At 36.8% G+C, this 17,385-nt stretch overlaps 1 protein-coding gene across 8 annotated transcripts in view; it reads right to left on the bottom strand.

Moving 5' to 3' along the window:
* Positions 1-17,385, bottom strand: part of Znf106 (zinc finger protein 106) — an 80,176-nt gene that overhangs the window by 45,167 nt on the left and 17,624 nt on the right. For 7 of the 8 annotated variants that reach the window (XM_063250192.1, XM_013158760.2, XM_063250191.1 and 4 more), the window contains one exon: positions 4,173-4,234. The exons of the other annotated variant lie outside the window; for it this stretch is intronic. In XM_063250192.1, the coding sequence (XP_063106262.1) occupies positions 4,173-4,234 (62 nt within the window). The remainder of the gene's footprint in view (positions 1-4,172; positions 4,235-17,385) is intronic. 8 annotated transcript variants of the gene reach the window in all.

Raw genomic sequence — 17,385 nt, 5'->3', positions numbered from 1 at the left:
TTTGTACTTCCTATATCAATCTATTAAAAAAAATAAAAACACATGCTGTCTTTGGTCAGACAGAAACACACTCATGAGCACCTCTCACCACCTTCTCATATGCACCTACCAAGAACATGGGCAGAATTTATATTGATTAAACCAAAAAGAAACTTGAAACAGAGCATTTCATTTACTAGAAGACACTTTCTGTTATAGATCACCTAAATGTTCATTTAAAACCAGAAATCAAAAACCACCTTAGTAAGCAACTCCTATACGTGAGGCACCAGGATCACCCAGGATGGCAAAGTATAAACATATGAACAATGCTCAGTAAGTTTACAATAATTTTTTGGGGGGTGCGGGGGGAGACAAGGTCTCACTATGTAGTTCAGGCTGACCTTGAACTCACTACATAGCCCAGGCTGGCCTCCAACTCACAATGATCCTCCTGCCTCCGCCTTCTGAGTGCTGGGATTACAGGCATGAGCCACCATGGCCAACTATAAGAACAATACTTAAGGGGTGCAGCTCAATAGTAGGGCACTTGCATAACATAAGATCCTCAGCACAATAAAAAAACATCACACACAGATACAATAATTTTTTACTTTGTAAGCATCACAGAGAAGAGAAATATGGAGAAATGTTATAAGTGTTCACCTTTTGGGGGGACTCTTAAGTCAAACTCAACTGTTGGTATTTTAAAGATTCATTTCAAGGAGCTGTGACCAGTTTCCCTAAAAAAAAGTCAATACCTGATTACTCTGAATATCAATTCCTTCAAATCCTAATTCCTTCAAATCCCACAGGTACTTCAACACATTATTTTTACTGAGAGTTTACAACTATATTTACTACACATATATACTTGAAAAATAATCTTCAACTTTTCCCAGCTTTCCAAGGGTAGTAAATAAATTGATGGTAGTTTATCCTAAGTGAACATTAACTTGCAGTAGAAAATACGGTGTTTCTCACAGCAACAGTTAAATATATAAATTGATCCACAATAGGCAGCATAACTAATTTACACTACAATAGGAATTCAAATCAACTTAATGTTCCAGTGGAAAAATGTTTTTGTCTTTACACTCCTTAAAATCATGTTTTCTACTTAAGAACTCATATAATGCCAAACTCTATTATTACAGTACTATTAGTAACACCATTCTGCTGGGAACTTTAGTACAACCCCTAAAAGACTCTCAAATAAAATTCCTGATTTTATCTTTATTTCTAAAATGCATGGTGCATGTCTATAATCCCAGCACTCAGAAGGCTAGGGGGTGGGAGGGCTGCTCCAAGCTCCAGGATACCTGGGCTACCTAGTGAGTTCAAGGCCAGCTTAAACTACACAGTGAAATCCTGTCTTAAAAAGGAAAAAAAGGGGCTGGGGATTTAGCTCAGCGGCATAAGCACCTGCCTTGCAAGCAGGCGGTCGTGAGTTCGATCCCTGGTACCGATAAAAAGGGAAAAGACAAAAAATTAAAAAAAATTTAAAAAGGAAAAAAAAAAAAAGAGAAATTTTCTCCTGTTCAAATCACCAAGATCTCTCTCTCTCTCTCTCTCTCTCTAAAGATTGCTGAAATTGATGGTACATGCCTATAATCCCAGCAATCAAAAGGCTGAGGAGGTAGGGTCACCGGGAGTTCAAGGCCAGCATGAGCTATATACTGTAGCAAGATTAACACACCAGCCTGAACTGCATAGCAAGGGTCTATCTCAAAACAATCACAAATAAATACATAAAAATGGAATAGAGGTGCAACTATAATTCAGTGGTACAGAACTTGATTAGCATGCAGGAGAATATAGATTCAATCCTGAGTTCCACAAAAAAAAAAAAAAGACACCTGAAAGGTCATAGTGACCCTTTAAAATGTTAAGAAATATAGTACGAAATACGCAGATTTTAATTTCAACCATATAACCTCTTCTCTATATACAACAGGCAATCATGCTTCCATACGTATATGGGAAGCCATATGTTTTAAAAAGTTAATAGTAAACTAAATATTTATTGATGTCACTTATCAAATCTTTTATTAATAACCAGTTTAAATATCCTATATAAGTGCATAAAATGATTAAAGAAAAATGTGCTGCTTTCATGTCTTACCAAGTAAGGTAATAATTTTCCTCAAGCTGCTTGAATGGCCCAAATTAGCTTCATCCTGTTACCACACAATTTCCTCTCGTGTGAAAGGCAGTCTTAGATATTCTCTGCATAAGCTTTTCTTTATTAAGCTTGCTCTAACTACACCACAACAGCTGCATGATAAATAAAGGTTTGAGTCTCCTTAACTCCATCTATCTGAAGAAACTACTTAGAGACCACACATCTGAATAAATGTATTATTAGGAAAAAATACGGAAGTGTTACAGATGTTCCTAACTGTGAACCAAAGAGGGTCAGTTACTTATTTTTCAGTCAGGTTTGCATTCAAAGCTTAAAAAGTAAGTAGTTTACAATTCCTCACAAAATCACAACCACAAATTATAGATACAACTACAAACATAAAGTCTTAACATTCGAAAATCCATCATTAAACATGATATCCAGAAGAAATAATCACAAACTGAGGAAAACAGAAACAAGGAATGACTGGATGATTCTTTATCCCTACAGTAATGTTCAAAACCAATATATAATTTTGTGTGCTTATTTCTTAAATACAATTTTGTCAGATATTTTTCTTGCTATGTATGCTATTTCCCATCTCCACTTTTACAGTATTTCTTATTTTTGATGATACTGGTGATTGAACCTAGGGCCTTCACACTGAACTACAACTCCATCCTTTGCTTTATTTTTAGTGTTGACACAGGGACTTACTAAGTTAATAAGTTGCCCAGGATAGGCTCAAACTCATGATCCTTCTACCTCAGCTTCCTAGAGTGCTGAAATTACAGATGTGAGCCACCGTACCTAGTTTCCCTTCAAATTTTTCACAGGCCAGAAAAATCATATAAAACTTGTTCGGGCTGGGGATATAGCTCAGTGGTACAGTGCCTGACTGTCAAGCACAAAGCCCTGAGTTTGATTCCCAGTAACAAAAAATTTAAAAACAACAACAACAACAAAAAACTTAGCACTGTGTCTAACAAATTAATAATAAAATGCTCTCCTTCACACAAAATGAATTAGAGTATAAAAGCTGACGTTTATATTAGCAGCTCAAATACTTTTAATGTTCCTCTATGTGCAATTGTAAATACACAGGTAAAAGTCTGGGTAGGAGGTAGTCTGAACTCTCCTTTAAGACAGAATTTAGCTCAGCAGCACAGAACCTGCCTGGCAAGAGCAACGTGTGGTGGTACAAACATACAATCCCAGCAATGCGAAGGCTGAGGCAGAAGGATTACCTTACCATGAGTTCAAGGTCATCCTGGGCTACGTAGTGAGTTCAAGGACAACCTGAGCTACATAGTGAGACACTATCTCAAAACAAACAGAAAGCAAACAAAAATGCCAAAGACTGATGGTGACTTTCTGATCAAAATTTTTAACTATTATTCGCGAAATAAAACGTAATTCATATTTCTTAATTTCCCAATGCCTTTCTGTTTATCCAATCTTTAAACTTCAAATTCACATAAGTGAGAAACATAAAAAAAAGCTATTGACAGAAAATACAATATGTTACATTTCCTTTTTAAAGCTACTTATTAGATTTTCTTCCCTTAAATATTTCAATCTTCAAAAGAGTATCCTCAAGTACATTTAAGGTCTGTAATTAGACTTTTTTTGTAATTCGATTTGTCTATACTAATGAGAGTGAGTGCAAAGCAGTCTGAATTTCTCACACTATTTTAGCAACATACAGATTTATGGTATCCAATAATCTGTAATATTTTTAAAGCAAAAACGTAAGATACCCTAGTTGTTTGGCTGTTGTGTAGAAATGAGACAGCTTACTAATGACAGAGTTAGGTCCTCTCAACTCACCTTTATCATAACCTACTTTCCAGGCCTGCTGTGAATTCTATACATGTGAGACGAATTCTATACATGTATCGGGATTGATCACTTCTGAATGCCAAAAACTTACTAGTTATTAATTCTAAATGACTGTTCTATGTCATAAGACAACATTCATTCCGATGAGTTACTATAAAATAAACTGACAAGGACAATCAGTTTGTACCTCCATTCACAAATTTATGGAAGACAGCTGTTCCCATACCTGCCCTTCAGGTTCTCAAGTTCCCTGTGATGCAACATGCTCCGCATGTGTTCGTCCATCTCCTTCAAAATTAAAGAAAGTAGATTAAACTACAGGGGATTGCTTCAAGGGGGGAAAAAAATTAAACTCCTCTGTTCCTAGCCAATCAATAATTGGGGATCAAATTCCCTTTGCTTTTTTGTGATCACTTTTCTCAATTCAATACTAACATCAGTTTTTATTAAATAATTCTTTGACTATTTTTTACATAATTCACTTTTATTTTTGTTTTTTGAGATAGGGCATTTTTGATATAAGGTTTCACAATAGAGTCCAGACTGGTTTTGAACTCACAGCAATCCTCCTGCCTCAGCCTGCCAAGTGCTGGCATTACGGAAGTGCTCTGCTGTAAGCAGCCATATTTTATTTTTAAATAAAAGGAATTCTTAGGCATATCTAAGTGGCTTTCCAAAATGGTTGGAAAGTTACCTTCAGGAGACAAAACACTTAAGAATAAATTATACAGGTTAAATTCTATCCTGTTATAAAGAATTTACCAGTTTATTTTTAAAAACCTCTCAGTCAGGCACAGTACCCAAGTCTGTAATCCCAGCTACTTGAAGACTGTAGTATGAAAACTGCGCAAGGTCAGGGCCAGGGCGGGCAACTTAGTAGGTCTCTAACTCAAATACACTATCAAATATAAAGGGCTAAATACACAGCTGAGTATCGCACTTGCCTCATATTCCTGGTTCAATACTCAGTAATGGAAAAGGGGGGAAGTGTGACCCCTCTCAAATCACTTTTTAGCTTTTTTCCTAGTTGGGTTGGTTGTTTATTTTTGGAGACAGGGTTTTGCTTTGCAATGCAAAAAATCACTATGTAGCCTGGGCTGGTCTCAAATTCCCCGTGATCCTCCTGCCTCAGCCTTCAAGTGCTGGGACTATAGACATACATCACCACACCTGGAGCTATTTTGCTACCTTAATCCCCACACTCTTTCCCTACTTACAAGTCAGAGTTATCAAAAGTAAGTTACAGCTCTTACTTATGGCTTGACTGAACCTGGCATGCAGTTGTCAATAAATATTTATTGAATGAATACAGATGACTACAGCCATTCTAGATAGCAATTATAAATATAACAGAAGTCTCTTTATAATAGATCTGGAAGTTTTTTAAAACATACTTTCAGGGGGCGGGGATATAGTTCAGTGATACAGCACCTGCCTGGCAAGCATGAAGTGATGAGTTTGCTCCTTAATACCAAAAAAAAAACGAATAATATTTTCAGCTTGGCATGATTGATACATACCATTCTGCGAGGCTGAGCCAAGAGAATTCCAAGTTTAAGCATAGCCCAGGCCACTTAGTGATTTATTAAGACTCTGTCTCAAAATAAAGGACTTGTAGCCCATTGTGAAAGCCCTGGGTTTGATCCCCAGTACCACAAAACAAAAACAAAAGCAAAACTTTGAACATAGCAGCTCAATCATTGCTTTCTCTTACTGCCCACTTCCCTTCTTCCTCTAATTGGTTTGTCTGGGTCTAATGAAAAGTTTGAACAATTACTAAGTCCCCCAACTCCACTCTGTCACTTCACCCTTAAATAAGAAAATAAAATCTGTGAAAAAGATGTTACTTAAAAATATATGTACATGCACACCACACACATACACACTCAAAATACAAAGATCTGTAAATATCTCACCACCATGCCAAAGTATATACAGCCAGCATCCCCTATAGCAGTAGTAGGACACCTATGGCACGTGTGCCATGGGGTGGACGACTTCTGTCACTGAAAGCCCTAAAAGGTTCACCATCACTGCCTTAAAACCAAGCCTAGGCACTTTATCAATTTAATGAGACCCTGTCTCAAAAAACCTGCTCACATGCTGGGTGTGGTGCTGCACATCTGAAATCCCAGTACTGGGGAGGCTGAGGCAGGAGGATCAGCAAATTCAAGGCAGAGTTTAAGGCCAGCCTAAGCTATATAATGAGACCTTGCCTCAAAAAAAAAAAAAAATTGATCGATCCACACATACATATGTACATCCTGGCCAGGTGTGTCGGTGCATGCCTGTAATCCCAACACTTGGAAGTCTGAGGCAGAAGGACTGCCATGAGTTTGAGAGCAGTCTAGCCTACATAGTGAGCTCAAGATCAGCAACTACACAGCAACATTCTGTCTCAACTCCTTCCGAACAGACAGACAGGTGCATGTAGCTCAGTGCAAAGGTCCTCAGTTCAATCGTAAGTTTCAGGAACAAAAAGAGGGGAATTATTATTTTACCCATGCAAAATGCCTCAAACATTTTGCATGTGTGTGAAATAATCTTTATTTAAACAAACAAAAACATGTTAAGATGCCAGTGTGAGAGTTGTTACCTAAAATTTGACAGTTAAAACTTTTTTTTTACTGGACTAGATATTGAACCCAGGGCCTCATGTCCAAGGCAAGCATTCTGCAACTGAATTACATTCCCTGACCCACAGCTAAGCTGTCCCTAAATCTTAAAGACTAGAAAATAATCATTGGTCTACTGGCTCTTTAATCCATACTTCTCCATCAGTTTTTCTGACCTTTTTTCTACCTTTTGTTATCATTAGGATGGTTATCAGCCAAAGCCTCTTTTTTGAGTCACTCCCAAACCATAATCTTTGAAGTAACAGTCTTAAGAATAAATGGAGAAGAGGGCTGGGGGGTTAGCTCAGTGGCTTAAGTGCCTGCCTGGCAAGTATGAGATCTCCTGTACGAAGGAAAGAAAGAAAAGTAATGCGTGTTATCTATATTCCAGACAATTGGATCAAGTAGCTGATTGGCAGCACTAGGAAGCTGTCATTTAATTCTAAACTTATGGAAATAAACTTGGAAAATTAACTGGCTCATCATCCATAGCTTTGCAGAACTACATTCCTTAAGCCTTTTGATTGGAATCACATGACAAGCATTATATTTGCAGTTAGCCATCTTTTTAGCTATTTTGGGATTTTGCTTTTTACATGATGTCAAGTGGTACTATGACCTGCTAGCTGCCATCCTGTGGTTGAGTTATAAGGACATATTTTTTAAGGGTTCTGGCTCCATGAGGCCTTACTTTGACTCTTTCTTTTTTGTTTATTTATTTATTTTTGTATGGGGGATTGAACTCAACCTCGCACTTGCCAAGCAGGCACTAATGACACAAAGCTAAATCCCCAGCCCAATGAGGCTGGGGATTGAAGTAGTGTCTCTCAAAATTCCTGAGAGAAGTGTCTCCACAAGAGGAATACAATCCTTCTTTAGGAGGGCTCTTCCAGGTCACAGGAGGAACTGCTACATAGTCTTTCCAATAAAGTTTCTCTAAAGATACCAGTTGACATGATTAGTCCCGTATTTAAAAAAAGACTAAACAAAACAGTAAAGGGTAAATATAATACATTCTTTCAAAGAAAAAGAAAAACAGTAATAAATCACTAGTTGTTGTTTACATATTGTCCTCTTACAAATAACTGTTCAAGATACAAAAGTGGAACATGTAAGAATTCAAACAGCGAGATTGCAAATAGTTCTATTCAACTATCCAACAAAAACTTAGTAATATGCTTATTCTATACACTTAAACATATACGCAGTTATCCATATCTTCATCTATATTAAGATTAAACAAACCAAAGCAGACTAAGATCACTCTGGACAAGGAATAATAGTATTGCTGGATTTCACATCATGACACTCTGGGATCAACATTGGGGTACTGTAGTGTCTTTCTCCCTTCAAAGTATTTGTTCATTTCATCATGTGTGGTAAGATCAGTTCTCGTAAACTGTTCGTAGATTATACACATGCATGAGTCTCTAACATATATTTCTATCCTTTCTATATTAGAGGGGGAAACAAAACCAAGTAGGACAGAACAGAACATATTCCTATAAATACATAAAACGAAAAAGACATGTAAAACTGCTGTACAAGGAGTTCTACCATGGTTACTGTGTTACCTCTTGTTATCTTCAACAGAATTGGCTATATCAACAGATATAGTATAATCGAATATATCAGTATATAACAGTATTGATAGAAACACAACTTTGTGGATAGTGTTAAACTGCAAAAATAGGTAGTAATCAAACCAGAATGTGTATCGTAGAGTCTTGTCATCTTCAGTGTAATTGCCCATACTCTCAGACTTAATACTATCAATCCTATCAGTTTTGAATAAAATCTGTCGATAACAAATAGCAATCAAACAAACCAGATTTAACTAAGATCAGTCATGATATAACAGTGTAAGTTATAAGGGCTCCAGATTAAGTTAATAGGAAATTAAAGATGATTATTGTGCTACATCCTGACATTTCTGGGATGGCTGTGCTCTCAGATCTAGTGCTTTTAGACAAACTGGGACAGAATAAGTTCTATCTAAGCAGAGTGGTGCGAGTAATATGGGTTTTGATTCCTGATACACTATTAATAATATCTTCTGGTGTCTTTTTTTAAGGATTAGTTCCATATTTAAACCTGTCCTTTCTCTTTTAAACAGGGTACCAAATAGAATTCCATGAAAAGTGACATAAAAAGCTCACTACATACTTAAAAATAAAAATTTTAGTTTATTATTGGCATCCCTAATCTAATACAGTAGGCCTTGAGCCAAATACTCATGTTTGCCAAACCATGTTTATCACTTCCCATATTTTCTAACATGAACAGCAAAGTACTACTGAAGGAATATTAATTTTTTAAGAACACAATGATATAAAAGTTAACTCCTTGACAGGGATTTAGCTCAGCAGCACAAATATCAGCCAGGCAAGTACCTGGTTTTCCTAGTACCAAAAAAAAAAACGAAAACAAAAAAAAAAACCAAAAAACAAAGTCAACTGCTTCACTCAGCAGATATTTATGAAGGGTTTATTATATGTCAAGTATAAATATGAAAAGCTGCCTCACAGTCACAGATAAAGGTGATCAAACTGGGACTCAATAGGGGCTGCAGATTTAGCTCAGCGGCATTAAGCACCTGACTTGCAAGCAGGCAGTCGTGAGTTCGATCCCCGGTACCGATAAAAAAAAGGAAAAAGATTAAAAAAAAACACTGGGACTCAAACTCAAGCCAGTTCTAACACCAAATGAAAGCATCTAATGAGTTGTAGTACTGTTCAGCTGGTAGAAACAGTACAATTCAACAACCCACTATTGTTTTTCTTCTACAATGTGATAAATAGGGTTGTGATTCCAGCACTTTCTTTAAATGGCAATTTTATAGGGATCTTCACTGCCTTCCTAATCTCTATAATTGCTTCACTTGGACAGAACTTTACATGTGACTCCATCAAGCCACAACCAATTGGAATCACTAGAACACACTTTAACAGTTTTCACTGTCAAGTTAATGACAGAATATATTAAGAAAATCTATGAATATACAGTATCTTCAAGCCTTTATACTCCGTTATTCAGTTTTTTCCTTGATTTAGATTCTTATCCATACGTCAAATCTCCTTTTCTTGAACTAAATTTAAACAAGTTCTCTTCTTTATAATTAAGCCCTTTTTTCTCCCCTTTTCTTTTGAACAGGGTCTTTTGAACAGGGTCTATGCAGTTCAGGCTGGCCTTGAACTCACTATGTAATCCAGGCTGATCTCAAATTTGTGGCAATCCTGCCTCCGCCTCACAAGTGCTAGGAATACAGGTGTGCACCACTGTGCCCAGCCACCAAGTCATTTCTCATCCAGAAAGAATTTAATGAAATATACATATACTTGACAGGTTAAGTCCCCTCCCACTTTGTTCTAAGGAATATATGCAAACAGTGAAACAACTGAGTTTTTAAAATAATGTAACAGCCAACTAAAGAGACTAGCAGCAAAATACAGCCTCTCTTGAGACCTACAATGGAGTTACCTGGAAAATAACCTGAACAGAAAAAAAAAGGTCTCCAGGAATCAGGACAGAGCTGACAGAAAACCAGAAACTACAGAGAAGCTGGAAAAATGCCACACAATACAGAGACAAGAACAATGCAGTGTAGAAACCACCCTGGCTCCCAGGAGTAAGATCTGTGTTTACTGACACAGATAAGACTACACTAGGGGGGCTGGGGATTTAGCTCAGCGGCATGAGCGCCTGCTTTGTAAGCAGGCAGTTGTGAGTTCGATCCCTGGTACCGATAAAAATGAAAAAGACAAAAAAAAAAAAAAAAAAAAAGACTACATTGGGTTAGAAACTTTAGGAAGCATTTAAAAATAAAATACTGGCTGGCAGCAATAGTTCCAAGAAAAGCTCACAGCTACTGTAAACTGCAAAAACAGTTGGGGATTTTATTCCCAAAGTGACTCCTTCCACATGAAGAAGTGAAGAAATCCACTGTATTTGAGGGGCTTCAATCAGGAGCCATTCTGGGAAGGAGTTAATTGTTGAACACTGAGCTACAGAACAACTACTCTGTAGAGTTTCTGCTGTCACCCTATCACAGTGAGTCAGTAGGAGATAGCCACACGAGATGCAGGCTAGACACAGACCCTGAGAAGTGTAAACTCAGGTCAGGAAAGACATGGGATTCCTGCCTTCTGTGGTGAGAGCCAGGCGAGTCACGTGTGCCTTTCAGAGAGGTCTGGTCTGAAAGTGTTGGTATTAATTCTAGTGGTCTGCTTGAACCCCTTGACCCAGCAACAGATACCCTTACATCCAGCATAGAATTCAGTCTGCTTATGTTCTCCATCTACCAATAAGTCCAAGGATAAACATGAGCTTGGACAGTTGCCACAGCTGGCGTGTACAGATGGGGCCTCTGAAGAAAGGCAAGCACTTAACCAACCACACTCCATAAAACGGAGGTGTCGGAGTGATAGTGTCCTTAGGGTGGACACCACTGACCAGTCATGCCCAGCAGGAAAGGTGAGGCGGGATTTAGAATTCACACATTAAAAACATGAGCCTGGAAGGGGCCAAGGGTTTAGCTCAGTGGCACAAGCGCCAGCCTGGTAAGTGCAAGGTTGTGAGTTCAATCCCCAGTACAAAAAAAAAAAAAATGAAAGTGGAAACAAAATAGGTCTTAGCAGTGATCCCTCCCCTGTATCTAGTGGACTCCAATAATGCAGACCTGGACAGAAACCACTCATTCAAAAACATTAAGAACTTTTCTTTTGAGGTTTTTTTCTTTTTTCATTTTTGTTGTCTTCACTTTTTTTTTTTGAGACAGTTCATGCTGGCCTTGAACTCACTTGCTGTATCCCAGGCTGGCTTCAAATTTATAGCAATTCTCTTGTCTCAGCCTCTCAAACACTGGAATTACAGGCATGTACCACCACACCCAGCTATTTTTGTTAATTTTATTTAATCTTATTAACTTTATTTTATTCCTTAATAGGATTTTTTTGGTTCTTGTTTTGAGACACCCAAAGACACTTTGATATGTAGTTTAGGTGGCCTTAAACTCATTATGTGGTTCAGACTGGTCTAGAACTCAGTGATCTTTCTGCCTCAGCCTTTCAAGCACTGAGATTACAGGCTTTGTGTTACCATGCCAAGCTCTACTCCTTAATAGGATATTGATCTCACTTTCCTCCTTTCTATTTCACTTTATTTTGCAGATCTTCTTTCATTTTCCCATTCTTCACCACCATCTTTAAACTTTATTAATCTTTAGAAATTTTGTTATCTCTATACAATTATTGAATTCCTCCCTATTGTTAATGAAGATATACTTGTTGCATTTAAGTAGATATTCACTGTACATCATTATTTGCTTTGTCAGTGTGCCTATATTATAATTATAGGTTTCCTTTTTATGGTTAAACATGGTACAGTGGTAGCTTTACTGATTCTTATGGTATACAATATCCAGAAAAGAACTTCTCCATGATAAATCCTGGTTTTAAAAAAGTCTCAGAAGGCCAGGGATATAGCTCAGTGGTACAAGTGCCTATCTGGCAAGTATAAGGTCCTGAGTTTGATTCCCGGTAACAAAAAAAAAAATCTCAGAAATTCAACCCAAGGGTGGAATCCTAAAAGCCTTTAGAGAAAAGCAACAAATTACTTATAAAGATAAACCATTTAGAATTACAGCAGACTTTCTCAATATAAGCCTTAAAAGCTAAGACAGCTTGTAGTGAGAACTGTTTCAAGCACTAAAAACAAACTAACCAACTAATCACACGTGTCCTGCAAAGCTGTCATTAAAAATTGGAGAAATAATGCCTGTCTTCCCTTGACAAAGAGCACCTTGAGAAACTCATGATCACAAACCAACACTCTAAACATTCTCAAGAATATCCTACAGAGAGACAATGAAGCCAATAATGCCAAAAAGTCTAAAAAAAAATGAATACACCAGGCACAGTGAGCAATCAAGCAGAGGAGGGAAAAGGATATCAGCAACAGTGAAATAACGCAATAACAGAAAAAAATCAATACCTTTCAGTAATGACTCTCAGTGTAAATTGTCTCAATTCCCCAATAAAAAGACAAACTGGATCAAAAAACAAAATCCAACAGTATGACTTGTATACAAAAACACATCTGATCCAAGAACTCATAGACTAAACATCAAAGTATGGAAACAATGCAAGAGGAGCCTGAAACCAAGCAAGATTACCTTCCCTATTTTTCAATAAAGTGGACTTCAAGCTGAAACTAATTAGAAGAGGCAAAGAAGGTCACTACACATTGGTTAAGGGGATAACTCAAGAGAAAGAGAAAATTATACATCCACTGAACACCAGCACACTCAACTTTATAAAAAAAAAATCACAGGACATAAAAAAAATCAGATAAACATCAACACAATTAGTGGAGGACCTCATTACCATACTATCACAAATAAATCAACTGGACAAAAAAAAAATCAATAAAACAACTTAAATTTTAGAATAGACTCACACCTTAAAACAAAATGGACCTAAAAATATATCGAGAGTATTCTACCCATACATTCTTTTCAGTAGCATATGGAACTTTTTCCAAAAGAGAACCCATAATAGCCCATTAAGCATGCTTAAGAAAATACAAAAAGAACTGAAATTAGGGCTGGGGATTTAGCTCAGTGGCATAAGCACCTGCCTTGCAAGCAGGCAGTCATGAATTTGATCCCTGGTACCGATCAAAAAAAAAAAAATAAAGAACTGAAATTAGCCCATGTATATTATCAGTTCATAATGCAGTGAAGCTAGAAATCAATGGCCAAAGAAACCACAGAAATTATGCAAACCCATGGCTATTACTACATTATTGAATAATCAATGAATCACAGAAAAAAAAATCAAGAAAGAAATTAATTCCTAGCATCAAATAAAAGTTCCAGTGAAACATACCAAATCTATGGGGCACAAGAAAATCATCTTAAAAGGGACATTTATAGCAATAAATGCCCACATCACAAAAACAGAATGAATCCAAATTAAAAAATTTTTAAAGAAGAAAAAACCCAAATCGACAAAACGTGGTGATGTACATCAATAATCCCAGCATTTGAGGCAAGAGGATTGCTGTGAATTTGAGGCCAGCCTGGTCTTCATACTGAATTGAAAGTTAGTCTGAACATGGAGACCTTGTCTCAGAAGGAAAAAAAAGAGCACAAGGTTATGAGTTTGATCCCTGGTATCCAGAAGAAAAAAAAAATCAATACAATTAGAAATACAAAAGGTGGACGGGAGCTTCCCATGTTTACTGGGACCTGAGCCATGCAACCCCCTACCCCTGTGAGGGACTGTGGGCCTGCTGGCACTTGGGCTGAGAATCAAACATTACATCCCCCTCCCCCGCTTAGCAAGTGGGAGCCAGTGATCTGGATATCCCTTGAGAGGCTGATCATAGGCAATGTAGCAAATAGGGGGGGTTTCCTTCTACCATCTCTTTGAAGGCAAATACTTTTATCCCTATTTTGTTTTGTTCTAATTAATAGTGTTATTTTAGCCTGTTTTGTTTTGTTGAACTTCAATATACGTGAAAGTATGGTCAGCTATTTTGAATAAAATGAGAGACTCTACAGCAGTCATTAGTGACTTTCCTATTGTCTGGTTTTGAAGACCTAAAGCGCCTTTCCTCATTTTGTTCAGATCAGTTTTATACTATGTTGTTTTGTATGAATTCTCTGTATGTGAATACATGGACAACTATTTGGAAGAACACAAGAGACAATAAGATAGTGAAGATCTCAGGTCGTCTAGCTTTGAAATTTATATCTCTTACATTGCTTTCTTATGTCCTATTTTGTTCCGTTTTGTTGTGTTAAATTTTACACCCTTTAAAATAAAAATTAAGGGGCTGGGGATTTAGCTCAGCGGCATAAGCGCCTGCCTTGCAAGCAGGCAGTTGTGAGTTCAATCCCCGGTACCGATAAAAAGGATAAAGACAAAAAAAAAAAAAGCAATAAAATAAAAATTAAAAAGTTAAAAGAAAAAAAAAATACAAAAGATGAAATCACAACGGACACCACCAAAGTCCAGAAGATTAGTAGAAACTACTTCAAAAACTTGTACTCTAATTGGAAAATTCAAAAGAAATGGATAAATCCCTATATTTATATGAATTATCAAAACTATACCAATAATCTATAAAAACACTGAATAACCCAGTCACAAGCAAGGAAATTGAAGTAGTAATGGAAAAAAAAACCAAACCTACCAACTAAGAAAAGCCCAGGGCCTGACAGATTCAATACTAAATTCTAATAGAAGTTCAGAGAAGATCAAACACCAATATTCCTCAAACTCTTTAATGAAACTGGAAGGGAATGAATACTCTCAAAGTCATTACTGGAAGACAGCATGATTCTGATCCCAAAACTAGACAAGAATTCAATACATTAATCCAACTAAATAATTGATTCAACTCATCAACCCATATCAGATGACATAGAAACCCCCCCCCAAAATTCCACCAAGACTCCTAAAATAACCAAATTAAGGATACAAAATCAACACACACACACACCCCAATAACATTTCTGTACACTAATAGAAAAAGAAATTAGGAAAACAATACCATTCACAATAGCAAAGAAAAATACATAGGAAATTAACCTAACCAAGGAAATAAAAGACTACTACAACAAAAACAGGTCATGAGTGTGATCCCCGATACAAAAAAAAAAAAAAAAAAAAAAAAAAACCACCCTGCATGATATTAGCACTAAAACAGACCATACATTAATGGAACAGAACAGAAGATGTAGGGGGCAGGAGATATAACTTAGCACAGCACCTGCCTAGCAAGCCCAGGACCCCCGAGTTTAATTCCCAATACCAAAAAAGTAAAAAGGAATAAAAGATGCAGAAGCAAGTCTAAGCACATTTAGCTATCTGATCTTTAACAAAGAGGCCAAAACATATTCTGGAGAAAAGATAGCCTCTTTAATAAATGGTACTGGGAGAAACTGGCTAAACATATGCAGGCTGAATATAGAACCATATTTTTCACATATACCAAACTAAAATCAAAACAGATCAAAGACCTAAACATTAAAACAGAAACATTTCCCAGGCATGGTGGCAAACAAGTAATTCCAACATTCAGAAAGCTGAGACAGGAGGATCACCATGAGTTTGAGGCCAACCTGGGCTATACAGTGAGTTCACGTCAGCCTGACTTACATAATAAGATCCTGTGCCAAAAAAATAAATAAATAAACCACAGGATGTGCTCTTCCCATGAGCCAACAGTAACTGCTGGTCAGGAGGAGAAACAGAAGTGCTTTTCTCATGATCCAACTGACACACAGACTGGGAGACAAGAAAAGCCAACACCTGACCCCTTGGCTGGTTCAGAGAAACACAGATTGAGTTGAAAGCAATTGAGGCACAAAAACCACTTAATGCTTATATTGTTTGACTGACTTTGCGGGTCCAAAGCTGATAGTCTGAACATCTATTTAGAGGGTAACAATATGCAATATAGTGACTGTGGGGGGTTTTCTTGTCTTGTTTTTGAAATCCAATGTTGTTTTCACTGTTTTGTTTTGCTCTTTTATTTTTATTCAATGTTTTGTTTTGATTGGTTTTATTCTGTTCTATTTTGTTAGATTTTATTATACCTGATGTTATGGGCAGCAATTTTGAAGACAGCGAGAGGCATTATGGTAGCAATGGTTGATTTCCTATTATCTTTTTTGAAGTCCTGTATCACATTCACTGTTTTGTTTTGATTGGCTTTATTCTGTTTTATTTTGTTTGTTTTTATTCTCTTTAAAATAAAAAAAAAAAATTTAAAAACAAGCAACATCTTTCTGAACAGAATCCCAATTGCACAAGAATATAAAAAACCATCATCAAATGGGACCATATCAAATTAAAAAGCTTCTGCACAGCAAAAGAAACAACCAGCAGTATAAAAAGACAACCTACAGCCAGGTGTGGTGGTGCACTCCTGTAATTCCAGCACTTGGGAAGCTGAGGCAGGATAACTAACCATGAGTTTGAGTTCAGCCTGGGCTACACAAGCAAGTTTAAGACCAACCTGCACTACATAGTGAGACTCTGTCTCAAAAACAACAAAAATACCACCTACAAAATAGCAAAAAACAACAAATATTGGCAAGACTATAAGAATAAAGGAACCCTTGTATTCTTTTTGGCGACAATATAAACTAGTACAACTACTATGGAAATCAGAATGGAGACTCCTCAAAAAAAAAAAAAACCTAAAAATAGAAATTCCATTCAACCCAACTATTCCCTTTCTAGATATCTTCCCAAAACAGTTAAACACATATTACAGTGATATATAAACCACACACAGACCATGTATATAACTCACAGCTCTCATGCAGCACAACTCAAAATAGCTAAATCTTGGAAGCAGCCCTTTATGTCCACCAAAAGATAAACGGATAAAGAAACTGCGGTTCTACACACAATGAAGTAGTACTCTACCATAAAGGATAAACTTAAGACATTTGTAAAAATAATTGGATTTACCTTGAGACTATAATGTTAAGTGAAATACATCATACACACAAGCTTAAATATTGCATGTTTTCTCTTATATGAAAAAAACCTAAAATATACAAAAAGAGCAAATCAAAACATTATATAATAGGAAACATGGAGGCAGATCTTTTCCAAAAGGGGAAGGGATCAAGAGACAAAAGGAGGGAAAGTTGAGATATGTGTTATATACATGATGAAGGTAATTATTATATACTGCAGTCAGGGATACAGCGTAAGGGTACAGTGCCTGCCTGGCAAGTACAAAGCTGTAAGTTTGATTCCCAGTCCTGAAAGAAAGAAAGAAAGAAAGAAAGAAAGAAAG

The sequence above is a fragment of the Cavia porcellus genome, unplaced genomic scaffold, assembly GCF_034190915.1.
Source record: "Cavia porcellus strain 051 isolate PalLab524CR breed Dunkin Hartley unplaced genomic scaffold, mCavPor4.1 scaffold_6, whole genome shotgun sequence".
In the NCBI taxonomy this organism is placed as follows: domain Eukaryota; kingdom Metazoa; phylum Chordata; class Mammalia; order Rodentia; family Caviidae; genus Cavia; species Cavia porcellus.
The sequence above is the reverse complement of the archived record's forward strand: the minus strand, read 5'-3'. Positions and strand labels throughout refer to the sequence as shown.